At 41.3% G+C, this 27,321-nt stretch overlaps 1 protein-coding gene across 1 annotated transcript; it reads right to left on the reverse strand.

Annotated features, from left to right (window-relative positions):
- Positions 1-1,707: 1,707 nt before the first annotated feature.
- Positions 1,708-27,321, reverse strand: LOC149837170 (basic helix-loop-helix protein A-like). The gene is made up of 9 exons (XM_090007981.1): positions 27,206-27,321; positions 26,732-26,986; positions 24,505-24,601; positions 24,379-24,393; positions 24,241-24,297; positions 23,086-23,590; positions 22,549-22,970; positions 2,669-3,148; positions 1,708-2,199 (listed from the first exon to the last, which is right to left on the reverse strand). Exons 1-9 carry the CDS (start codon positions 27,319-27,321, stop codon positions 2,119-2,121), a joined length of 2,028 nt encoding a protein of 675 aa, XP_089864107.1. The 3' UTR covers positions 1,708-2,118.

The following is a 27,321-nucleotide window of genomic DNA, read 5'->3' on the forward strand; positions in this document are numbered from 1 at the left end:
GATCTGTCTTTGGTGCTTCATCAGGCTATACATGCCACTTTATTACTACACTGTTCCAAATATGCATAGCCAGATTTACTGTGATCTATAGAAAGTCCCTCTTCTTTTCATGAGATTTTCATTAGAAATTGCCACTAACATTGGGTTGTGTGCAACCTGAATAGGTTTAGTGCACATGATCCTGCCATCTTGTATATCTTCTATATATCATCAGAGTCTCAGACACAATCCAGTGCCTTAATTGAGCTGCTTCAGGCTGCACTAGTAGCCACTCCAGCTAAGGTTTACACTCTTGATTGCATTGAGGTCATAGCCAATCTTTACTGGTAGATGATGGAGGATTATGTTACCCGATCAATTCATCCAGTGGGACTATGGAAAACCCACACACACACACACACATATATATATATATATATATATGGTTAAGGGGGTTAAATATTTGGTATCAACAAAGATCTCTCTCTCTCTCTCTCTCTCTCTCTCTCTCTATATATATATATATATATATATAAAAAAAAAAGTTTATTACTAGACCTTAGATTGTGTTTTTGCGACACAAGAACATTATCTTTCTAGTCTTGAAGTATTGATAGCTTGTGGGCTATTGATTTTTCAAGCCCTTGATAACCTACCTACATGTCACAATCACATTATTTTAAAATCCATTTCCTACTAAACAGGCCGCGTAGATCACATCTATTAAGGTCTAATCTACAAAAAGAGGAAAAAAATGAAACTTGATATGTGTATATATGTATGTATATTTGTTTGTGTGTGCCTATGTATATGGACATCTTTGAACTTCAAACTACAAAGAGGGAAGGTGTTAGATTAGTAATGTGATGTATGAGGCTAAAAGTCTCTACAATACTAGTACTGCAATTCTTTCTTTGGCAATTAAAAAGAAAAGCTGTGATATATGACCAACTTGTAATTTTAGTAATTATAAGAAAACAATAGTTGAACATTGAATGAGTCAAATCTGGAGTTCTCCTAAGTGTCAATTTCAACCAAATAGTAATGGTAGCTGGTACAAATATCTGGGTAGCATAACTTAGGTTGTAAAGTTTCTTGGAGAGTGTATGATCCTGCCAGCAGTTTGGACATTGACAAAGTCCATCAGATAATGGATGGAGACTAGAAGTTGAGGCATTCATGATAATGCTTTCACATGTGGTGACTTGGAAACAAGGGGGGAAAGGGAGGTTGTACTAGATGTTCTGATTGATAATCTTTGCTGGGTGAGGCCCTGCTCTTACAAATTATGATGTTTATTGTTGAAGGAGCATGAGAAGCTCTGAACAATCAAGCATTAGTATTTCAGGATGGTTTGCTGTCTTTCAAGTGATCGAGTGCCTTCCTGGTTGTTTCTATGAGAATAACTCGGTATTGGTTTTGTTTCATTGTGTATGATGATTTGTGGTCCCTTCCATGATATCCATTAAACTGGTTAAACCATGCATTTGAAGGAGACAGAAGTTCAGTTATAGATAATACCATTCTAGCATTATAAACAAAGGGAATATATGCTTTTTGTAGTGAGATGAACCTGAAGTTTCTCAATGTAGAAATGATGATCTGGAAATTTCGGGTTTTCGGAGTATTGGATGTCTACTATTAAACAGAAACAGATATACATTTTCTTTTTGGTGTAGAGACAACAATCAAGTAAATTAGCACTTCATACCATGATGGTATTTACTGATACTCAAACTCAGTTCTCTCTTCCCAAGACTATCACAGCATTGTTTATTGAAGTTCGTGAATATGGTTTAGCCAACATCTAGTCAGTTTTTCTGCAATGCTTGAATATACGAATGTCAAAGCCATGTTGCCTAAAGAGTGTTCCTGACCTTCCCATGCAAATAGGGGGAACCGATCTTAATACATTTTTTTAACTGTAAACTGCATTACAAGTCAGCCATCAAGACAACCCCATGTCCAAGGAAGCAATGACAGGAGCTAAATCCTTTTACAACGGAATCCGTAAGAAATGGTTCTCTTTGATATGATAGTTAAAAAGATATCACAAAACATGGTAATTTATATGGAGACCGATTTTCTCACCAATGTATCAATTTGTTATCAAGCATTCCACCCTGTTCAGTTGGTTTCTCAGCAAGGGGAGAAGATCTGGTGAATGGACTGCTTTACATCAGTGATGCTAACTTTCCTCCTACTGGGCCCTTCTTTAACCTGCATATCCATGAATGGAGAGCATGTAAGCTACATCTTGGATAGTTCCAATTTCAGTCAATTCTGATTAATTTTATTGGGTAGCTAGTGTAAATTTATTGCTGTTGGGCTAGCTTGAGATCAGCATGCCTCCATAAGGGGGAAAAACAAAGATTCAGAGCTTAAAATGCACTCAATATTTTGAGGATTACTATTGTGTTTCTGGGAGTACCAGGTAGTTGTTTTAGATCAGCTATAACAGGTCATGTTTGCCTAAGCAGTCTGCAGACACTGCACCGTATCATGGTAGTGGTTTTCTAGTAAGTTCATTTGAATTACCTAGACACAGTTGCTGATGGATTTTTTCTTTTTCTTTTACCAAATGTTTTTGATGCATGTGCGGTTGTGGGTGAGGGCACAGCTGTGTTCGTGTTCATGTTTGATACATTTCCTTTGACATGTCAAAAAGTGATAAGGATGATTTACATACCTTGGCTCGAATCTCTGCAACAAAAATGTCATTTGCTGATGAATATTGGACAGACTGAGCTTCCAAACAGAGCTCACTCAGTGCCTGCATTGTCTCCAGTAGAAGACCGTCTCGGTGTGGACACTGCAACTCGAGCAATGCATCACTTTCGATTATAGAGACCTGCACAATTGTGATCAGGCCCCCAACTGCCTTCGATTTTGCTACACCAGCTCCTTCCATTGCTTGTAGTTTTCTCTTATCCAAGATTGGAACTTTACTGTGCAGTCTGTTCTCAGTTTGACCGTGAGCAGTGCTGGCTGTGCTATTGCTGTTTATTTGAGCCGTTCTCTCTTTGGTATTGTATGTTTCCCATGCTTCTATTCCTTTTGCTCTTGAATTGGCTTCCATCTGTCTGTTACGTGATTCAAGATCCTCTATGCACTTTCTGAGTTGTTTTACATACTCTATTGTGTCACCTAGGATTGAGGCCTTATCCATCTGCAAGTCATTTGAGGATAAGTAGCATGAGTTGGTCTCTTTGAAAAACATCAACATATGATTATGTGATTATGTAGCACTGCATTGTTGTTAGTAAATGCCTGGGCCGAGAGCTTTCTAGGAGCTTTCTTCTTCAATAGATCTGGAAAAAAAATTGAACAAAATTCTGGAATATAAAAATTAATCAAATGCAATTTTGGCTGAAATCTGCTAATCAAATGTGAGGTCAGTTAGAATGGGCATTTCATGCCTAGCTTAACATAAGTACGATGAAGGTGTTTTGTGTGAGTGTTGTTTCATTTGTTGGTTCTGGCTTATTCAATATCAGGTGTATGGAGCAAGATGTCAATTGTCAAGTGATTGGTTTGCTCGGTCATCTTTGAGCATATGCATGCATACTTCTGTTAAGTTGTATATATATATATATACATATATATATATATATATATATATATAATGATGTAATAGGTAATACCTTCTAGGGGTATTTTCATCATTTTACACTATTGTAATAGGCTGTGCCCATTAGGGGTACTTTAGTTCTTTTACTTTATTTTGTTCTTTTTGTCCTTTTCTGTTTTTATAGGGATTATTTGGTTGGGTTCTTTTTGGACTAGTCAACATAGAGTTGGCTAGTCAATAGAGCTGTTGGAACAGTCCAACAACTATATTTATAGTTGTTATTCGCGACTACCTCTTGTATATAAATAAGGGTGAACCCCCCTCTTGTTCTCCAATGCTCTTCTAAAGCATTCTAACTCACTTTGTGAGTATATCATGAATAAAATGTTAGTTATTTTATTCTTGCTTTTGTGTTTTAATGCATGGTATTGCCCTTAGTGGTTGTTTGTATTATTCCATAGTGGACTTGTGCATGTGCATTTTGTGTTTGTGTTATCGTAAGCCCTTTATGGTTCTTACTTTTGTTTTTTCACATATTTTGTGACATGGTATCAAAGCAAGGGATTCTTGATCTTGGTATTTTGTTCGGGTTCATGCTTCGAAAGTAAAATTTTGTATTGATATATATAGCTTAGACCCGAGGCTCTCGTATTTTGGTATGTATCTCTTGTTTAATTAAAAAAAAAGTATTTATAATATATATATTTCCTTTCTTTTCTTTTCAAAATTTGTTTAAAATATTATGGTTATTTCTTAGATATGTAAAGTGTTTTTTGAATCACTTAGAATTAGAGTTTTGTGAAATGTCTTTTAATGAAATATTATTTTAATGGCTCTTATGTTTGTTTGTTTTGACATTAACCCATAAGTAGTTTACTCTTGAGCTCCTTATGATAAAGTTCTCCATGTTATTATTATTTTTAATACAAAAAATATATAATTTAATGATCTCGTGTACGTATATATATTTATTTTGGGTTTCTTAGACGTCATTATGCTTATTGGTGACTTTATGTACATGTCAAAGCATTTACTTTGAATTCTATTTGGTGCTTCCATTGAGATGTGCTCTAAGAATTTTTAAATTCTTGTATGTTTTATATCTTAAGTCATCAATGATTCTAAGTTCATTAGTCATGCCATAGATGTTTTGTATGCTTTCATGAGATTGCTTTATCGGCATATCATCTTTATATTTATGTGTTATGGACATATGTTTATGCATGTTTTATCTGTCGTTAATGATTATGTGCCATTTCAAAATTGTTTTTGGTATTTTGGGTTGAAAAAATAGACATTTTGGGTATTGTTTTATGGTATCAAATTAAATTGAAATTAGAGTTTTATTTTAAAAAACTAATTTTTAAGTGAGTTATTGTTTTATTGGCTCTTGCGTAAGCATGATAATTCAAAATATATTTTGGGTATGTTAGTATCTTATGTGAAATCATGTGTTCATATGCATATCTTATGTGTTCCCTCATAATTTTTTTTGGCTTTAAACTTATTAGATTACTGCATATACATGAATTTTGATCTCTTTGTAAGTATCCATGACAAGTTGTACTTGTGTATACTCTTGGTTTTCCATATGGTTTTTTAAAAATCTCTATATATGTTTTTGGTCATCCTTAATGTTGCATGCCATTGTTGTCTCATAGTAGCTTGCTTATATTGACCATACATATAATTGCATATGATTGCATCATTTGATATCTTGTTGTGCATATGATTGCACTATACTCATTCTAAAGTTTTCATCTACCTTTATTGGATTTGATTTGAAACTTTGTTTTTTCAAATTGATTTTTATATACGAACTCACTTATTTGGAAATTGATTTCCATGAGTAGGTATTGCCTCCTTATGGCATTTGTTTTGTCCATCACGGATTTTTATGTGATGCCTCATTTATTTTTGGCCTTGTTGTTGTTGAACTAGAGTTGTTTGTTGGGTTGAGTTGTGGGCACCTCAATTTTTTGTCAATTTAGATTGTCTGCTTATAGTTTGGTTGTACCTGATGGTTGTTTGATCTCTGGTTCTATGGGTGTGTTGTATCACTCATTTGTTTATTTGGCCATTGTTATTATGGATACTTATAATTATGTTTATTTATGGTGGCTATCTATTTTGAAACTATGGTGTTTTGAAAGATTGTTAAAATCGATAATCTTATTTTTCTTGATGACATTAGTTTGTTTTCATTACAAGTTCTCTTACCTCGTGTGTTCCTCCTATTGTACCTCTCATCTAAGTGTCATTATATGTAGACAAGAGATGTTTGTTCATACCTTCGTGTGTGTTTTTAGCTCATTGTTGACATTGTGATTATGCTCTTGTTCTAGTTGTTGATACACTTATTTTGAATGTCCTTATATATAGACAAGAGATGTTTATAAATATCGTCGTATGTATCTTTATCCATGTTAAAATATGTAATCTCATATGCATGTAATCTTTTCTTTTTTTTTCTTTTTCTTTAGTTAGCTTTAGTTAGAACTTAACTAGAAATTAGGTTTAGTTTTTACTTTTTGGACAGTTATAGCCATTTCCTTTTTGACTAGTCAAAAAGCAAATTACAAGAGAGTCGTTGTAGAGCCGTTGGGAGTCCAACAACTCCCTTGATGGTTCCTCTCCCTTCTCTATAAATGTGGGGTACTATTACCCTTGTATAGCATTCGGTTGTATGGGATTTTCTTCCAAGTTAATGAGATTTATTTTTTATTCCTTTTGTATACCCTTTTTCGGGTATTGTGTATGTTCTTATGCTTGAGCTCTCTTTGTGAGTATTTGTTGAGAGTTACTTTGGCTGTGGGTTTCATTTTCTTACATGGTTTCAGAGCCATTGGTGGAAGCAATCAAAGGCTTTTTGTGTGCATTGAGAAGTGTGCCACTCAAGTTTTCTTCAAGAGAGTGAAGTCCCTTTAAAGTAGTGGGCGTGTGAAGACTTGGAAGCTTGGAGGATTGCTTATTTTTGCTATTTTGTGGTAGAGTAACTTCTTCCTTTCTCATTTTTTAAGCTTTTTCCTCTTCTCCTTCTTTCTCTTCCCATTCACAAGCTTGTAAAATGGATGACAATGATAATGTCACCATTAAGCCCATAAAACTCAATGATTCAAATTATGTAAAATGGGCTTCTATCATAAAGCACCTTATTTGGAGAAAAGGATTATGGGGATTAGTGGATGGAACCAAGGAGGAACCTAAACTAATTCTCACCAAAGAAAAAGGAGAAAAAGAAATACCTCTCTCGGAGGTAGAAAAAGTCAAAGTTATTTTCACATATGAAAAAAAGTGGAAAGAATGGAGAATGAGACATGCCAAAATCATGTCTTGGCTTATATCAAGTGTTGATATAAAAAAGTGTTCTAGCCTAGCCAAATTTGAACACGCTAATGATGTGTGGGATTACCTTAAGAGAATGTATTCTCTGAAGGATATTGCCCACATATGAAACCTTCAAGAAAAGGTTCGTAATATGATTCAAGGGTACAAAAGCATTAGGGAATATTACAATAGTTTGTCCGAGTTATGGGACGAATTGGCTCTCCTTGAACCAAAGTGGCATTGCCCACATGATATAGAGCTTTGCCAAAATCAAGTAAATGCAGAGCATTTCTTTCAATTTATCAATGGTCTAAGATCGGAATTTGAGACAACCAAATCCGTTCTTCTTCATCGGGGAAAAATCTCTTCCATTGAAGATACAATTGAAGAGTTGAGCATGGAGGAAAACAGACTCAAGAAAAGAATTTCTAAAAGTGATGATGACTCGGTCTTAGCAGTATCTAGACCAGGAAATCATGTTCGTCCATATAAACTTCCGCATGTTGGGAGGACTAATGATGAAAAACATGAAAGTGAGTTTGAAAGGAGAAAGATCATTTGTTATTATTGTCATGAATCAGGACATGTCAAAAGACTCAAAACATATTGTCCAAAGTTAAAAAGACCTTATGAAAAGAAGGTTGTCACTGTAAAACCCACATTAAAATATATATATATATATATATATATATATATATATATATATATATATATTGTACTGGACCCGGGCCGGGTCGGGTCTGGACCTGACCCGGGCCCCTTTTCATTAGGGTTTTAGTAACCCGACTCCCGAGCGCCGCACACACACACACCCCCACCTGCGATATCGGGCGAATTAGGGAAACCCATCGAGGGTTTCCCCATTCATCGCCCCCCTGTGCCCTTTAAGAACTGTGAAGGAGGGCGAGGGGAGGCACGCCTCCCTCTCGCAGTCCATCGCCCCCAACGCGCCGACCTCCTTCTTCCCTGTGCATGCCACCAGCGCCGCCCTCGATCCCCTCGCAACGACCCCCTCCTCCTCTGTTGCGCACGCCGCCGACGCCGGCCACCGCCTCCCAGGTACGTCGTTCTCCTCCCTCTTCTCTTCCTCACACCCCCCTCTCTGTCACCTCGCCGGGAGGCCGACAGGCGGCTCACAACCCTTGCCGCGGCCTCCCACCTCCCCTGTGCCCATCGGGGGCCCGACAAGTGGCCTATGGGGCCCCTGTCGTTCCCTTTTCCCTCTGGGAATTCGCCGGAGTGCCGGCAGGGGACCAAGGCCCCTGCGACACCCCCCTCACCCCTGTCACCCCCCCCCCCCCCCTGCCCCGGTCTCTCTCTCTGGCAGGGGTTAGTCCCCCTGCCACCTCTCGATCACTGGTAGGCAGGGGCAATGCCCCTGCCGCTTACTGTTTCCCGGTAGGTAGGGCTCGCCCCGCTGCCTCTAGGGTTTTGGCACGCAAGGGTAGTGCCCCTGCCGCCTTCCTGTCGCCCTTGTCGCCCTTTGTTTCGCTGGGCTGGCAGGGGCTCGTCCCCTGCCGCCTCTTGGCTTCTGGGAGGGCAGGGGATATCCACCTGTTGCCCCTTGATTCTCGGCACGCAGGGGCTTGTCCCCCTGTCACCCCCGTCCTGAGCTCTCTCCCTCTCTCTGTCGGCAGGGGTTGGCCCCCTGCAGCCTCTCGACTGTCGACAGGGGCTGGCCCCTGCCTCCTTGTTGCTGTCGACAGGGGCTAGCCCCTGCCTCCTTGTTGCTGTCGACAGGGGCTAGCCCCTGCCGTCTCTTGGCTGTCGGTAGGGGCTCAGCCCCTGTCGCTTCAATGTTGTCGGCAGGGGCTGGCCCCCTGCCGCTTTGATGTTGTCGGCAGGGGCAGGCCCCCTGTCGTATCGTGCTGTCGGCAGGGGCTGGCCCCCCTGCCGCTTCGATGTCGGCGGCAGGGGCTCAGCCCGTCGCTTCGTTGCTGTCGGTAGGGGCTGGTCCCCTGTCGCCTCAGTGCTTTCGACAGGGGCTCAGCCCCTGTCGCCCCGTTGTTGTCGTTTTTCTGATTTCGGCAAACAGGGGCACACCCCTGCTGCCTCTCTCTTTTTCGATCGACAGGCCTGATTTATCTTCTTTGTGATGGCGGCTTGGCTCTGAGTCTTTTTGAGTTTTTTTTTAGATTATTGAACTTTGGGAAGATGCTCATTTTGTAATAAACTGCAGATTTTTAATCTATTGCCTTATTTTCTCAATTCCTTTAAGTTGTGGTTTATGTGAATAATGTTTTTTCAGCTAACGTACCAAGGATTGTTGACTTGTGCTCCTTTCTAAATGTCTTCCGCTGTCGTTTTTAAAAGTTAAAACTTTAAATCTTTAAAAGGTTTTTCGATAATGTTTTCGAAATCACAAGTCGAAATTTTGGGGCGTTACAACTTGGTATCATAGCCAGGTTCGAAAGAGGTGAATCTTGACTATTGAGCATCTCATCGCGCTGTAAGTAAGTCTTTGATATTTTATAGCATGTTTAGACTAAATTATATTCTTGCTTCTATTCGTAGTACCGTCTGATAGATGAATCTGTTTGTTGGTTCTAGTGGTAGTCACGGTAGGGGCACGCGTAGGGTGCATGGTCGTTCCGTAAGGGAGAGCGGCGGACATGGGATGTTCGGGGCTGGTTACTGGGCTAACCGCCCTCCTCTACCCATTTTTACGGATGATCAGGGCTTCCCACTACCGATCTTCTGCCAAATACCCTTGGCAGCAACGTGGGCTGAGGTGTATGCTCGAGAAGGTGGTTTCGCACCTTCACACGTTCGGGTGCTCCATCAGACACCACAGGAGTCATTGGGAGATTTTGTTCCCCCTGAATTAGCAGAGGAGTGTGTTTTCTGTGGAGAATCAGTGCACATCATGGATGCCTGCCTCCGCAAGGCCGAGCATGAGGGCAGGATCGCAATTTCGACTGCAGGCGAGCAACCACCACCTCCAGCTGACCCAGTGGGCGGTGTATCACCCACATACACGCCTGCAACTAATTTGTCAAGTTATAGCCTTGGCTCACCGGAATATACTCCGGCGACGCCCCTCTACGGACAGAAGACCTCCTACGGGGAGCCACTTCCCTTCACTCCTAAGCGCAGATTCAGGCGCACAGGCAATGGAAGTGAATATCTTAGGAAGTACTCTAGCCGTCCCTAAGGGGAAGTAGCACCTACCCAGTTTTGTTGGAGTCTGTGAACTCATTTATAATTACGGAATAGAACTTCTGCTTATGTACCAGCACAGCTGGATTCTAAACAAATGACTTTCGTAATAAAGATTTATATTTTTGCCTTTGCTCCTATACTTAGGTCTTCTTGTGCTTCTTCAGTATTTCTTGACTCTTAACCTTGGTTGCTTTTTAAGGATGACGGGTAACTCAAGCAACAGCATGACTGATGAGTTGCGTGAGCAGAGGGGATTCATGATGGATACCCTCAACTCCTTGACAGAGGCAATTCGTAACCAAGGTCGCCCCCAGCAGGATCCGGGTTCTTTTGTTGGGAATACACCAACCGCCACGTATGAAAAATTTCTGAAGCTTGACCCTCCTACCTTCTCTGGCAAGGTTGACCCTGACTTGGCGGAGAGTTGGGTCAAAGAGGTGGAACGGGTGTTCCAAGTGTTGTCCGTCCCTGACGATAAGAAGACGATGTTCGGGTCCTTTCGATTGAAGGACGATGCTCGCGAGTGGTGGGACACTACCCGGGAGGTGCAGTTCCCAGGTGCTGAGGTGATTCCTTGGGAGGCCTTTCGGAGAGTTTTTCTTGGAAACTACTTTCCTCCTCATGCGAGGGAAAAGAAGAAGGTGGAATTTCTGGAGTTGTGCCAAGGCAACTTAAATTTGAACGAATATGTCGTCAAATTTTAGCGGTTGGAGCGCTATTGTCCTCACCTATTCGAGGATGATCATGAGCGGGCTGGGAAGTTCATTCGCGGACTGAAGGAAGGACTCAGGCATAGGGTTCTCACCAGCATGCCCGCGACGTTTTCTGCGGCGGTAGCAGCTGCCACCCTACTGAACGAGGATTGGGAGCGTTCAAAAAGTGTGCAAGCCAAAAAGTCACTCGCGACAGGTGGTGATCAGAAGAAGACCTATTCCGACGGCCCAGGGCAGCGGCTACCACTACCCGTGAAGTCTAAGGGAGGGAAGAAACATTTTTCTCCGGCAAAGCGCCAACGACAGCAGGGCCATCCACCGCCCAAACAGTCGTCTGGAGATAACTGCCCTAAGTGCAAGAGGCCTCACGTGGGACAATCTTGTCCGCGGGACACTGGCGGATGCCTGTACTGTGGCAAGATGGGTCATTTCATACGCGACTGCCGAAAGAAAGCAGTTGATGACCTCAAGCGAACCGGCAACGCATCTCAGCCTCCTCGACCACCTCATCAGCAGCAACAACGAGCACAACCAAGCAGTGTCAGGGAGCCGGGTCGAGTTTATGCAGCCACGATCGATCAATTGACAAAAGGGGATCTCGTTCAAGGTACCATTCTTGTTGTTGGTCAAGCAGCTTTTGCACTCTTTAATTGTAGTGCTACACACTTGTTTGTTTCAGAAAAAATCGTAAAACAATTGCATATAACTGTAAAACCACTTGACAACGCTTTAGACGTGTATAACCCCGTTGGGAAGAACACAGTTTGCACCACTTATATACCTGAATTGGACGTAGTTGTGGCAGAGCGGCACTTGCCTGCTTGTGCTATCTTGCTTGAGATGACAGAATTTGACGTCATCCTAGGCATGGATTGGTTGCACAAGTATCATGCCAAGATATTTTGCCGCGATGGCAAGATCATTCTATCACCTCCAGGCTCTCCGAGAGTAGAGTTCAAAATTCCCAGACCTGTTCGAGCAAGCCGGATGATCTCGGCGCTTAAGGCGCAGAACTTCTTGCAGAGATGATGCACTGCTTTTTTGGTTAGTGTTATCCAATCAGATCCAATGCATATTCCCATCAGTGAGCTGGATGTTGTTCGCGATTATCCCAACGTTTTTCCTGAAGAGTTGTCGGGACTTCCACCGTCTCGTGAGGTAGAATTCAATATTGAATTGCTACCAGGTACAACGCCAATCTCTAAAGCACCTTACAGAATGGCGCCAGCTGAGCTTGAGGAGCTGAAAAAGTAGTTGCAGGAGTTGTTGGATCAGGGATTCATTCGCCCCAGCGTTTCTCCTTGGGGAGCTCCTGTGCTCTTCGTGAAGAAGAAGGACGGAACCTTGCATCTGTGTATCGACTATCGAATGCTCAACCAGGCCACAATAAAAAACAAATACCCATTGCTGCGTATCGAAGACTTGTTCGATCAGTTACAGAACGCTAAGGTTTTCTCGAAGATCGATCTTAGGTCTGGATACCATCAACTCAGAATCAGGAATAATGATATTCCTAAGACTGTTTTTTGGACAAGATACGGACATTACGAGTTCACAGTCATGCCATTCGGATTGACCAATGCCCCAGCAGCTTTTATGGACTTAATGAATAGGGTGTTCAAGCCATTTTTGGACACCTTTGTGATCGTGTTCATCGACGACATCTTGGTGTACTCATAAAGTCGAGAGCAACATTGGAAACACCTAACCATCGTGTTGGAGACCCTGCGAAATGAACGTTTGTATGCCAAGTTCTCTAAATGTGAATTCTGGCTCGAAGAAGTCATGTTTCTGGGACACGTTATTTCTAAGGAAGGAGTGTCTGTGGACCCTGCAAAGGTTGAGGTTGTACTTAGTTGGCAGCAACCAAAGAATGCACGTGATATCAGGAGTTTTCTTGGACTAGTGGGTTACTACAGAAGATTCATTCAGGATTTTTCTAAAATCGCGCTACCCCTGACGAAGTTGCTGAAGAAAGAGGCTAAATTCTTATGGGGACGAGAAGTGCGAGGCGAGTTTTCAGTTATTGAAGGAGCGACTTACCAGTGCTCCTATTTTGACCTTACCTTCTGGTAAAGGCGGATTTGTGATTTATACTGATGCCTCTGGGTTAAGCCTAGGGGTTGTGCTGATGCAGAATGGGAAAGTGATCGCTTACGCTTCTCGGCAACTTAAAATTCACGAGAAGAACTACCCAACTCACGATTTAGAGTTAGCTGCGGTGGTGTTCGCACTGAAGATATGACAACACTACTTGTATGGGGAGCAATTTGAGGCATTCATCGATCATAAGAGCCTTAAGTATCTATTTTCGCAGAAAGAATTGAACATGCGGCAATGGCGTTGGCTTGAATTCTTCAAGGATTACCACTTCACCCTCTCCTACCACCCAGGAAAGGCGAACGTTGTGGCTGACGCCCTCAGCCGCAAAGCACCGGAAGTTCCGATTAATGCTTTATTTGCTGGATGGAGGTTGGTCGAAGACCTAGCCTCTTGGAAACCTTTCGCGATCACTCAAGGTTCAATTGGTTTATTCCACCTTGTTGCTCAACCTGAGCTACTAGCGAGGATCATCAATGGGCAGAAAACAGATGCACGCTACGAGAAGTTGAAGGCTCAAGCGATACTGGCAGATACACCTTTTCGTCTGAAGGAGGATGGAAGTATATGGTTGAAGGAGCGTTTTTGGGTTCCTGACGACCCGGTCCTTCGAGATGAAATTCTTGCGGAAGCCCACAAGTCTAGATACACAATTCACCCTGGAGGCACGAAGATGTTCAAGGACCTACAACGCAGTTATTGGTGGAACGGTATGAAGCGAGACGTGGCTGAGTATGTCCCGAAGTGTTTAACGTGTCAGCAAATCAAGATCGAGCACCAGAGACCCAGTGGGGTCATGCAGCAGATAGAGATCCCTCTATGGAAGTGGGAAGATGTCACCATGGACTTCATAGTTGGTCTACCGAGGACGCAGAGGAAGCATGACGCGATTTGGGTGATCGTCGATAGACTCACCAAGTCTGCTCACTTCCTACCTATCTGTCTCAACCAATCGTTGGATAGTCTCGCTGATCTCTATGTTAGAGAGATTGTGAGATTGCACGGTGTTCCAGTCTCGATTATCTCCGATCGTGATCCTAGATTCACTTCAAGGTTTTGGGGGCAACTTCAGCTGGCTTTGGGCACAAAGTTGAAGTTCAGTACTGCGTTTCACCCTCAGACTGACAAGCAGTCGGAACGTACGATTCAGACCTTGGAAGACATGCTTCGAGCCTGTATGATGGACTAGAAGGGAGAGTGAGATTCCCACATCAGTCTGGCGGAATTTCGTATAACAACAGCTATCATGCGAGCATCGGGATGGCCCCATACGAAGCTTTGTATGAGAGGCCATGTCGATCACCTGTTTACTGGGATGAGGTTGGGGAACGAAGATTGGAGGCACCTATAGTTTTGCAACACTATACTCAACAAGTGCAGATGATTCGAGAACGACTCTGTACCGCTCAAAGTCGGCAGAAAAGCTATACAGATAGACGCCGACGAGAGCTTACATTCGATATTGGCGAGATGGTTTTTGTTAAGGTATCTCCGACGAAGAGCGTATTTCGATTCAGGAAGAAGGGGAAGCTAAGTCCTAGATACGTCGGACCGTTCGAAATCCTGGAGCGGATTGGAGAAGCAGCTTATCGCGTGACGTTACCTCCTCAGTATGCTCAGATCCATAATGTTTTTCACGTATTCATGTTGAGGAAGTACGTTCACGATCCATCGCACATCATTCATTATGATGATGTGGACATTAGAGGGGACTTGACATTCGAAGAAAGACCAGTGGAGATCGTCCACCGTCGCGACCAAGTGCTAAGATCAAAGACCATTTCCTTTGTAAAGGTTCGGTGGCAACATCATGGAATTGACGAATGTACTTGGGAACCTGAGAATGATATCAGGGAAAAATATCATGACCTGTATTTTGACTCTTTAAGGCAATAAATATTTCGTGGACGAAATTCTTTTAAGAGGGGTAGGATGTAAAACCCACATTAAAATATATATATATATTGTATTGGACCCGGGCCGGGTCGGGTCCGGACCCGACCCAGGCCCCTTTTCATTAGGGTTTTAGTAACCCGACTCCCGAGTGTCGCACACCCCCCCCCCCCCCACCTACGATATCGGGCGAATTAGGGAAACCCATCGAGGGTTTCCCCATTAACCGCCCCCCTGTGCCCTTTAAGAACTGTGAAGGAGGGCGAGGGGAGGCACTCCTCCCTCTCGCAGTCCTTCGCCCCCAACGCGCCGACCTCCTTCTTCCCTGCGCACGCCACCAGCGCCGCCCTCGATCGCCTCGCGACGACCCCCCTCCTCCTCTGCTGCGCACGTCGTCGACGCCGGCCACCGCCTCCCAGGTACGTCGTTCTCCTCCCTCTTCTCTTCCTCACACCCCCCCTCTCTGTCACCTCGCCGGGAGGCCGACAGGCGGCTCACAACCCCTGCCACGGCCTCCCACCTCCTCTGTGCCCATCGGGGTTCCGACAGGTGGCCTATGGGGCCCCTGTCGTTCCCTTTTCTCTCTGGGAATTCGCCGGAGTGCCGACAGGGGACCAAGGCCCCTGCGACACCCCCCTCACCCCTGTGGGTGATAGGGAAACCGACGGGAGGTCGGTTGCCCTCCCTGTCACCCCCCCTGCCTCGGTCTCTCTCTCTCTCTGGCAGAGGTTAGTCCCCCTGCCACCTCTCGATCACCGGTAGGCAAGGGCAATGCCCCTGCCGCTTACTGTTTCCCGGCAGGCAGGGGCTCACCCCGCTGCCTCTAGGGTTTTGGCGCGCAGGGGTAATGCCCCTGTCGCCCTTTGTTTCGGTGGGCTGGCAGGGGCTCGCCCCCTGCCGCCTCTTGGCTTCCGGGAGGGCAGGGGATATCCCCCTGCTGCCCCTTGATTCTCGGCACGCAGGGGCTTGTTTCCCTGTCACCCCCGTCCCGAGCTCTCTCCCTCTCTCTGTCGGCAGGGGTTGGCCCCCTGTCGCCTCTCGACTGTCGATAGGGGCTGGCCCCTGCCTTATTGTTGTTGTCGGCAGGGGCTAGCCCCTGCCGTCTCTTGGCTGTCGGCAGGGGCTGGCCCCCTGCCGCTTTGATGTTGTCGGTAGGGGCAGGTCCCCTGCCGTCTCGTGCTGTCGGCAGAGGATGGCCCCCTTGCCGCTTCGATGCCGTCAGCAGGGGCTCAGCCCCTGTCGCTTCGTTGTTGTCGCAGGGGCTGGCCCTCTCCTGCCTCAGTGCTTTCGACAGGGGCTCAACCCCTGTCGCCCCGCTGTTGTCGCTTTTCTGATTTCGGCAAACAGGGGCACACCCCTGTTGCCTCTCTCTTTTTCGATCGACAGGCCTGATTTATCTTCTTTCTGTTGGCGGTTTGGCTCTGAGTCTTTTTGAGTTTTTCTTTAGATTATTGAACTTTGGGAAGATGCTCATTTTGTAATAAACTGCAGATTTTTAATCTATTGTCTTATTTCCTCAATTCCTTTAAGTTGTTTATGTGAATGATGGTTTTTCAGCTAACGTACCCAAGATTGTTGACTTATGCTTCTTTCTAAATGTTTTCCGCTGTCGTTTTTAAAAGTTAAAACTTTAAATCTTTGAAAGGTTTTTTTATAATGTTTTCGAAATCACAAGTCAAAATTTTGGGGAGTTACAGTCACAGTCGAATCTCCGCAAGAAACAAGCGAGACATCCATTGGAAATATGTCTGCATCTCCGATCCTGGTAAATCTCTTTGGCTTCTTGATTCTGGAGCTTCTTTTCATATGACACCCAACATAAAATTGTTATCCCAATGTCATAACTCAAGTGGTTCAAACGTTTTTACCGCAGACGGAACATCTCTTGAGATTAAGGGAATAGGATGTTTTGAAAATACCTCTCAAAACTCAAAAGGATTTTGCATTCCAAAAATTAGATATATTCTCAAACTTAATTTAAACCTTTTGTTCGTATCTCAATTAACTGACCATGGGTGTAATGTTTTCTTCTCCTTTCGTGATTGTCGAGTACAGGATCACCACTCAGGAAAGCTGATTGGGAAAGGCCATAGAGAAGGAGGCTTGTACTACATGGATTTTTTGTAAATTCCCAAGAATACACTATGTTGTAATGTTCAAAAGTTAGATTTGGATATTTGGCACAAAAGATTTGGACATCCTTGTATATCCAAGATTCAATTTTTTCCAAACATGGAAAAATTTTGTAATTTTGAAGCTTTTACATATGAAAAATGTATTATTGGAAAAATGAAAAAACTACATTTTCAAGAAAGAACCTTTGTTTCTACACGACCACTTGAGTTGATTCATCCTGATGTTTGGGGTCCCGCACCTGTTATATCAAAAGGTGGGTTTACGTACTATGTGATCTTCGTAGACGACTTTACACGACACACTTGGATTTATTTTCTTAAACATAAATCTGAAGTTTTCTCTTACTTTCAAATATTTCACAATATGGTCAAAAATCAGTTTAAAGAAGATATCTCGATATTTCGTACTTACTCAAGGGGGAAATTTTTATCAAAAGAATTTAAAGATTATTTGAATCTATATAAGATTTTACATCAAAAATCATGTTCGTACACCTCTCAACAAAATGGTTTAGCTGAAAGAAAACATAGGCATATTATAGAAACAGCAAGAACCCTTCTCATTACACATCAAGTACCAAAAATTTTCTGGGTTGAAGCAGCCTTAATTGTTGTCTATCTCATCAATAGAATGCCTTCCTCCTCGATAAACAATATTTTCCCAACTGAAAAGCTTTATAAGCAAACTCTATATTACTCTAGGTTGAGGGTGTTCGGATGCAAATGTTTTGTATTCACAGATAAGAATGATAAATTCTCTCTACGTGCTATTCCCTATGCTTTTTAGGTTATGCAAGTCATCAAAAAGGCTACAGGTGTTTCGATTTCATAAATAACAAACTATATGTCTCAAGAAATGTATCCTTTTTGGAAAATGAAAGTCCCTTTGAAAATAAAGATTCTACGAAAACAGACGAGTACTCATTTCTATTGTACTTAGTTCCGAGGAGTAATGAAAGTGATATTGATCAAGATGATCAAAATGATATTACTAACACTGAACCAGTTGATAGCAACCAAGATTGTATTCAATACTCTAAACGAGGAAACTTAGAAAGACCATGTGCTTTTGAAAAGTACACAAAGGAACAAGACCCTATGTCTTCAACTAGAAAATCTACTAGGATCTTGAAAGTCCCTAGAAAATTTGTGTCATATGAGTCTTTTTCACCAAAATATCAAGCCTTCATCGCCTTAATTCACTCTTATGAAGAACCTTCCAGTTATGCTATAGCTAAGGATCAACCTGAATGGGTCAAAGCCATGGAAGTTGAATTAGAAGCTTTAGAAAAAGCAAGCACCTGGACCATTCAAGATATCCCACCCAACAAAAAACCTATTGGTTGTCGCTGGGTGTACAAAGTTAAGACCAAGCGTGATAGCACTCTTGGGAGGTTTAAAGCTCGGTTAGTTGCCAAAGGCTATTCCCAAGAATATGGAATAGACTATGAAGAAACCTTTGCTCCAGTAGCTAGAATGACTACTGTTAAAATCTTGATAGCTTTTGCCTCTATAAAGAAATGATATATTTTTCAAATGGATGTTAAAAATGTGTTTTTAAATGGAAGTTTAGCTGAAGAAGTATACATGGATCCACCACCAGGAATTAATGTCCCTGAAGGGAAAACTCTTTGCTTAAATAAGGCTTTGTATGGTCTCAAACAAGCTCCGAAAGCTTGGTATGATAAGTTTAGTAAGGTTATGCTTGATTTTGGTTTTCAATCTTGTCTTACTGATACAACTTTGTTTGTTAAGAATTATAATGCAGGTATTATTATCTTTCTTCTCTATGTTGACGACATGATCATAACCGGAAGTGATAAATAGGGAGTTTACAATATTAAAAAGTTTCTCAAAACACATTTTGAAATGCGTGATTTAGGTTTTTTGAAATACTTTCTTGGTATAGAAGTTGCATACTCCTCTAAAGGATATTTACTAACTCAATCTAAGTTTGCCTTGGATATTGTTGACAGGTCAGGCATTTGAGATGAAAGACACGTTGACACTCCCAAAGTTGTAAATGTTAAGATAAAGATTGATGATGGAGAACCACTTGAGAATCCAACTCCTTATAGACAACTTGTCAAGGCACTATCGTATCTTTCCATTACAAGACCTGACATTGCACATGATGTCCATACAGTCAGTCAATTTCAGCATGCTCCAACTTCTGTTCATATGGGAGCAGTTTTGCGAATTATTAGATATATTAAAAATTCTATTTGTTGAGGGCTATTTTTGTCTGCTTATTCTAACCTAAAACTACTTGCTTATACTGATGCAGATTGGGGATGTGATCCAAATGACCGCCACTCAACTACTGGTTTCTGTGTCTTCTTAGGAGAATTTTTTGTCTCATGGCGATGCAAGAAGCAACAAAAAGTCTATCTCTCGTCAACAGAGGCTGAATACAGGGCAATGGCTACAACTACTATGAAAGTAGTCTGACTTCGACGACTACTCTCTGACATGGGAGTCAAAAGTTCAGGAGCATCAAATCTCTGTTGTGACAACAAAAACTCCATATATATTGCCAGCAACCGGACATTCCACGAACGCACCAAGCATATAGAAATGGATTGTCACTATATACGAGAGGAATTTCTATGCGACATCATCAATCTTCCCTACGTCTCTTCAGAATATCAGTTGGCGGATTTCTTCACCAAACCTCTCGCGGCTCCTAGATTTCAATTTCTCTTAGACAAACTTTCGGTTATCCAACCGTGAGTTTGAGGGAGAGTGTTAAAATATGTAATCTCATATGCATATCTCATATGTAATCTCATATGCATGTAATCTTTTATTTTTCCTTAGTTAGCTTTAGTTAGTCTTAGTTAGAACTTAACTAGAAATTAGGTTTAGTTTTTACTTTTTGGACAGTTATAGCCATTTCCTTTTTGACTAGTCAAAAAGGTGCTTTTTGACTAGTCAAAAAGGTGCTTTTTGACTAAAGTCAAAAGGAAAATTACAAAAGAGTCGTTGGACTCCCAACGGCTCTAAATAGAGACGTTGGGAGTCCCACGACTCCCTTGATGGCTCCTCTCCCTTCTCTATAAATATGGGGTACTATTCCCCTTGTATAGCATTCGGTTGTATGAGATTTTCTCCCAAGTTAATGAGATTTATTTTTTATTCCTTTTGTATACCCTTTTTCGGGTATTGTGTATGTTCTTATGCTTGAGCTTTCTTTGTGAGTATTTGTTGAGAGTTACTTTGGTTGTGGATTTCATTTTCTTACAGTTCATTTAGTGGCATTATGTCTATGCCAGAGTTACCAGAAGCTTCTTAGGTAGGTGGGAAGCTCGCTTCTGAAACTTCATGGGAAGCTCGATTCCCACACGCTTCTCATGCATATGGTCTATGCATACTATATGTTTTTCTCACGTTTCTTTTCATCTTTTTCATGTATTTTCTTTCACGCTTTCACTCACTTTCCATGTACTTTCTTTAAATTGGTAACCATTATTGTTAGATTTTAACAAAAATTTAACTCTTTTACAGAAAAATCATGAAATATAAGAATGATCAATTTTATTTTAGTTTTTATTTGTTTCTTGTTTGATTCCATATTACTTTATTTTTTATTCATATTTCGCTTTTAAATTGAAACTTCGCTTCCCGCTTCGTATAAATTTTTAAATGCCTCACTTCTCGCTTCTGCTTCTCGTATTGTTTCCTGCTTCTGCTTCTTAGTTTGGCAACCTTGGTCTATGCTCATGTTCTAGTCGCTGATACACTTGATTTTTGAGGTTAGGGTGACTAGTGAGGTGATTGCTTGTAGTGGTCGAATTATTATTGAGATTTGCAAAATATTATTTCTTGATATTTGTGGGATTTTTAAATCTCTTCATATCTTTCGCAAATTAGTATTAATTTGGATATACCATTCTCTTTGTTATATGGGATTTTTTAAAATCTTTTCATGAAATTTTTAAACTTTTACTACTTGTTTTTCCTTATATGAAAAAATGCTTATGGATAAAATTTCATGCATTTCATTAATAATATATATGTTTTAAAATTATTATTTGGTCCTCTGTACTTAAACTCATTCTAGGATGTGTGAGTAAATTTTAATGGGTTGTGATTTATGGGATTGCTCTCATTCATTATTGTGTGCACTAAATATATTGGAAATATATATATATATATATATAATTGATTATCTTGTCCACATTGTTGTATGCATAAATTTAATTAATTCATCTTTTTCTTAGGTTTTTTTTTTAAGTGAAATACTTTATATGCATGTTGTTTTTAGTATAAATTGATGATTTGTTCTATTTGAAGTGTATTTCTAAAAATTTGAGATATTATTAATACATGATTGTTTATCTCTTCTTGATAATTTAAATGTTCTTTAAGTGATTAAATTCTCCTGTAATCAATATTTATGTTTTCTTGAAAAATATATTGATTATTGGTTTATGCTTGTCTAAAATTGTTTTTATAAATTTTATAGCAGAGGTATGCTACACTTATCTTGCTTGAATTGTTACTAATGTTTTGAAAAATCTTAAAATTATTACTTTGTTCTAAATTGAGTGTTATTATTGATCAAAATATACATACTAGTTTTTTTTTGAAATTATATAACTATTTGGTTAGGATATCTTCTTTTTATGTAGTTGGATTCTGTGTTTTGTTCTCTCTGCAGGTTCTTAAAGATGTGATGGATTGAGAAATGAATATCTTTGATACATCATATCATGAAGATGGAGATAGCCGATGAAGGCGTTTGGGGATGATAACCAATGAAGACATTCAAAGACTTATATTTGCAAAATTCTTTGATGCGTCATAAAGATGGAGACTCTCAATGAAGACTTGGATCCTCCCCATTAATTATTTTTTGTATTTTCAAACTTTCGGTATATCATACCGTAAATATGAAGGGGAGTGTTAAGTTATATATATATATATATATATATATATATATATATATATATATATTATTTATAATGATGTAATAGGTAATACCTTCTAGGGGTATTTTCATCATTTCACAACATTGTAATAGGTTGTGCCCATTAGGGGTACTTTAGTCCTTTTACATTATTTTGTTCTTTTTGTCTTTTTTTATTTTTATATGGACTATTTGGTCAAAGACCAAATAGAGCTATTTGGTTCTTTATGACTAGTCAATAGAGCTATTGGAACAGGCTAACAACTCTATTTGAGACTACCTCTTGTTTATAAATAGGGGTGACCCCCCCTCTTGTTCTCCAATGCTCTTTTAAAGCATTCTAACTCACTTTGTGAGTATATTATGAATAAAATGTTATTTATTTTATTCTTGCTTTTGTACTTTAATGCATGGTATTGCTTAGTGGCTGTTTGTATTGCCTATGTTGGTACCTTGTATTATCCCATGGTGGACTCGTGCATGTGGACGTTGTGTTTGTGTTATTGTATTTTTCCGCATATTTTGTGACATATACATATACAACTTACAGCCATGCAGATACCATTACAAGCATTATACAATACAACAGTGGCTGTTCTCCACACATCCTGTGATGATGGAAGCAAAATAATGACCTTACTGATGAATGTAAAGGATATAACTTTTTCAATCAATGTGCCAGATGCAATGTGTCGTATTGATTGATTCATGTTGACAGGAAAAAGAATGTTTGACCAACAGCATGGTCATGCATACCTTAGTCACAAAAGGAATGAGCAAGCGCAACATTCTGAACATCTCATTCAGTTTCTCCCTTCTCCTCCGCTCTGCCAACACATGGCTTGCACTAAGTTCTTCTTGAGGGGAACCCTTTCTAAATCTATTTGCACCGTCTTCCTCCCTTGTTTTGGGTGAATTCTCATCCTTATACTTGCTATGAAGGAAGGGCACACTAAACAGGATGTACTTCAAAAACCACTGTGAACTTCCTTCCATTATTATCTGCAAGGTGTCATGCGAGCCGCCACTCCATGCAGAGAATGCTGATTGCTGTGATGAGTGCAGATAAGCAGTTGGAGGTGGATCTGTCCATTGACAAGTATTGTGTTGCAACATTGTTTTCACAGTCTGAGAATAGTGAGAATCTTCTCGTGTTAAATCTTGTATCTTTGGTGCTCCTGGAGTTTGTGCAGAAAAATCTCAGAGCATAAGATGACAGTTTGTCTTTAACTGGAAGCATGTAAACAATAAATAGTTCTGCTTATGATAATGAAAAAGGTTTAGTCGGTTTACCTGAATTTGGCATGTCGTTACTAATCTCTTCCTGTAAAAGCGGCCGAGTATGACCTGCATGGGGCAAGAAGCAACTGCCATTTTGCCGGTCATCACCTGTGGCAAGTAGCTGAATTTCTGAATCTAAATGGTTTGAGCAGTCTTCTGGTGACCCAATCCGGATATCTTCAGGCATATCCAGTTGCATTAGCTCACTTGGTGGCTCTACACTTTCCGCAGAGGGAACTACCCTCATCGTCTGCGTGTTGCTGGGGCTGCCTTTCTCTGCTTCAGAGTCGGAATCAAGATGAGCATTAACTTCTGCATCTGATTGCTGGAGGTCATGGATAGGGAATGGGGGACCAGGAGCTGGTGGAGGCATGTGGTGCCGTGGTAGAGGATATAGATTCCTTTCAGTTTCTGTAGTGGGTTTGGAGGTCGAATGTGCAGAGCACACAGGATTTGACTGGTTGTGGTCCATGAAGAAGCTTCTGGCATGGTTGACAATGCCTAGATCTTCCTGCACCTGTTTCAAGAAATATTTTTTTGGCAAAAAGAGGTTTCAGATGGTTTATTCATCTTCCAATATCATCCAATCTGGGCTGGCTAAGTCATTAGTTATAAGGAAACAGGACATACTTATTTGTCTCTAAACTTCATAAATGGGTATTAAGATCATGGAGTCTTTGTATTGATGATAAACTTTGTTTTGTCTAGTGTAGTGAAGAACGAAGTGACGCTAGATAACTCGCTAGCCTTGTCAGATCAACCATCATTGGTTAAGGTGGTCTGTGGTTTGGTTTTAATCCCTGTTGGTCATCTTGGCCTGTTTCATAGTTTGAAATTTCCTGATACCCAGGAGGCATAACTGTGTAGCCGGCTAGCCGTGTACGATGAGAGTGTGTTGTTTGATTTCGTTTAGTTTCTTGCTTGGCTCACCTAGACAAGGAACAGCCTGGTCCTACCTTCATAGGTTTTTTAATAGTCGGCTCAAAAGTTGTCAATCTTTTGTTCATGTTAAGTGGTGGAAGGAAATTTCTAGAAAGCAGAACAACCAGCCATTGTACTATTCCTATTCTGATTTTGACTCCTTTTTACAAAAGTGTGTGTGTGTGTGTGTGTGTGTGTGAGAGAGAGAGAGAGAGAGAGAGAGAGAGAGAGAGAGAGAGAGATCACCCTTTCTGTGGTACCCAATTCGAGAACGCCATCCATGAGTGGGATGCACACAACGGTCTGCAGAAAAGGGCATGATCACAAATGATGATGGATCAACGTCTTCTTTTCATAACAACAAGGAGGATGTGAGTGATCTACCTGAATTCGTGCACTCTGGCATTGTTGCAGAGCAATGCAGGAGAAGACAGAGAAGAGAAAGAAAGATGGTTATATCAACTGAACGGCAAATAACAATGATACCTTTTGATTGAGGTGGGGTGGTACCTTTGCTAGGATGGCTCGAGAATACACTTTGTTGTCTGCTTCATTCGCACCCGTGAGCCATACATGCTGTCTGCTTACAAGCGCCTTTCCCGGCACCCTAGGCACAATGGTTTTCTTGTTATCTTGCCTGAAAGTATCTGTGAATTTTTCTATTTTGGCATAAAAAGACTGTGACTATGCATGTTACAGGGTGCAGATTCATGTAACTGAGTGTATAAAGCGTTAGATAGCCATATTACACGCCTGAAACTTAACATGGTAGAGAGAGAGAGAGATGCATTATGCGTACAATTCAACAAGGGCCCAAATGTTATTGCTAACTGTTAGGAAGATTACAATAATGGTGGTTTGAGCTTGTTCGATTTTCATGGTCACTGTGTTTACTTCAATAGAGACTGTTTGGGTTGTATAGCCTTAGCAGGGCTGTTTTCCATTGACAGATGCTTTAAGGAGTAAATGTGAAAACAGGTGAGGGTAGAGAACTCATCGTTGCCTGCTTGTTTTCATGTACAAACATGCTAAACTCAAATCCAAAGTGAACGTCATTAGTAACTGAAATGTCGCTATCTTTCATGACTAAATCCATCCATGATATCATAGAAGTCCATGTAGATGATATCTTAATCAAGGTCATTGAGAAGAATTTTAGAATACTTAAGAAAATATAAACTCAGGATGAAATCCTCAAAAGTGTATTTTTGGTGTTGAGTTGGGTAAGCTTTTTGGCTTCATTGTTAACAAACGTGGCATTAAATAGATCCTGTCAAATTCAATGTATCGTGGACATGCCACCACCCACCAATCTCAAATAGTTAAGGGGCCTCTAAGAAAAAAATCCAAGCTATCAGGAGATTCATCTCTAACCTAGTTACTAAGTGCAAACCCTTTAATAGGCTCTTGAAGAAGTTTTTTGAGTTTGTTTGGGATGAAAAATGTCAAAACTCTTTTGATATGATAAGGCCTTACGTTGAACATGATCCTAAAGTCTCCCACCAGGTGTGCGGGTGCCTTTAACTGGTGGATTCAGTAAGGGCTTGGGTATCAGTGACCTCGCCCAGTGTTTACTTAGCAGGGTCTCGAAGGGTATGTTTGAATCACTGTCCCTCGTTTGAAATGGAACCAAATGAACGCTAACATGGTGATTTCAACAAACATTAGATATGGTGACCCTGTTATCGGTGAGGGACCCTCATCACAAAAAAAAAATTTAAAGATCCTAACGACTCAGCGTTGTCTTGTAGGTGATAAAGTTTTAGAGTTGGCAAATATTCAGAACCCCACAGTGAGGTGGAAACCTCTTGCTGCTTTAGGCTATCCCTTTGGATGCTCCCTTACCACTACGTGTATGTGTGCGTGTATGAATGTGGTTTGAAGGTTTGCCCAGTTCCAGCAGGTCCATCATTGTACGGACGCTTCTCTTTGGCCATGTATACATGATTACTTAATGAAGTAAATTGTTGATTTAATGCGTCAAAAACAGTTAATTGTCTCCTTCAATGCAACGAAAAGAAGGGAAATTTGAGGATCCATAAAAGTCACACCGCCCTTGAAACATTCTTCCATCTGCCAATCAAACCCGATATCCAACCAAATGCAACTCTGTTTAGTGGATTTTGGTAAACCAAAACCACATCCAATTAACCGAATGTTGATTTGATGAGCTTTTCATATCATTGAGATGCTTTTCACCACCAGAATCTAAATTTGGATTCAATCCGGTTAGCCCACGTCCAATTAGTCAGATCTGGTATTGGCCACATCCAACCTGAATCCAAACCATTTACATATGTGGGGCCCCTCTTAATGGAGGAGGGCAGTCACTACATGCTCTGCTCTAAGTGGGACCTGATATGACAGCTACTTTTTCATTTTTGATTTTATACCACATGAAGCCCAGTACTTGCCACACAAAACACAAGAAATCACAGTGCGTATAGCGATTTTCTGTGTATTATGTTTTACACAGAAAATCGATGCGCGGTAGCGAGTTTCTGTATTTTGTGTTTTACACAGAAAATCGCTCCCACACGGTAGCGATTTTCTGTGTTTTGTGTACTCGGGCCGATCACCTAACCACGCCACAGGTAACTTTTGGTGAGGGCAGCGTGAGCAGTTGGTGGGGTAGACCACATTCTCCATGTTAGGATTGGCCACTTCACATACAAAATCTTGGCACTCCAACGAGAAGGAAAAGATGAAAGAAGAAGTTGATGATGATGTTACGTACCCTACACCAAGAGGAAAAGAGAAAGAGATGCACATTAGGTAGAACCACTCAGACTCGGTGAGATCCTCTGGGGACAGGGCAGCACAGGGGCGCTTTGATGGCTGGATGGTTTCGCCGAAAGACAGCGATTCGTAGAGCTCTCGAAGTTGCTCGCTCCGCTGTGGACACGCCTCCTCTGTGCTCACCTCCATAGTTTGAACCGTCTTCCTCGTCTTGATTGCACCATTGTAGTGTCCATCACACCATACGAGTACCCTGATCATCATTATCACCACCACTAATTAAGAGATGCAACCTCGAAACCGAGATCGCGAGAAAGATCTACAAAGTACCACTATGACAGCATTATCTAAGGAACACTAGAAGTCTAGAACTTAAATAACTAAAAACAGGAGAAAACAAGAAATAACAACGTGACAATGAAAATGAAGCATATTGATGGGGGACGTGTGTCACAGAGGGAGGCACGCTCACCCTTGCTGTGGGCAGACTTTCCAAAAAATGCTGTAAGTCCACTGAACGCTTTGAACGGCCGACTGCAGTTGCCGCTGCAATCTGATGCTGGCCGAGGCTGCTTCCTCCACTGCCAT

Source organism: Nuphar pumila, chromosome 5 (genome assembly GCF_984573655.1).
Source record: "Nuphar pumila chromosome 5, dmNupPumi1.hap1.1, whole genome shotgun sequence".
In the NCBI taxonomy this organism is placed as follows: Eukaryota; Viridiplantae; Streptophyta; class Magnoliopsida; order Nymphaeales; family Nymphaeaceae; genus Nuphar; species Nuphar pumila.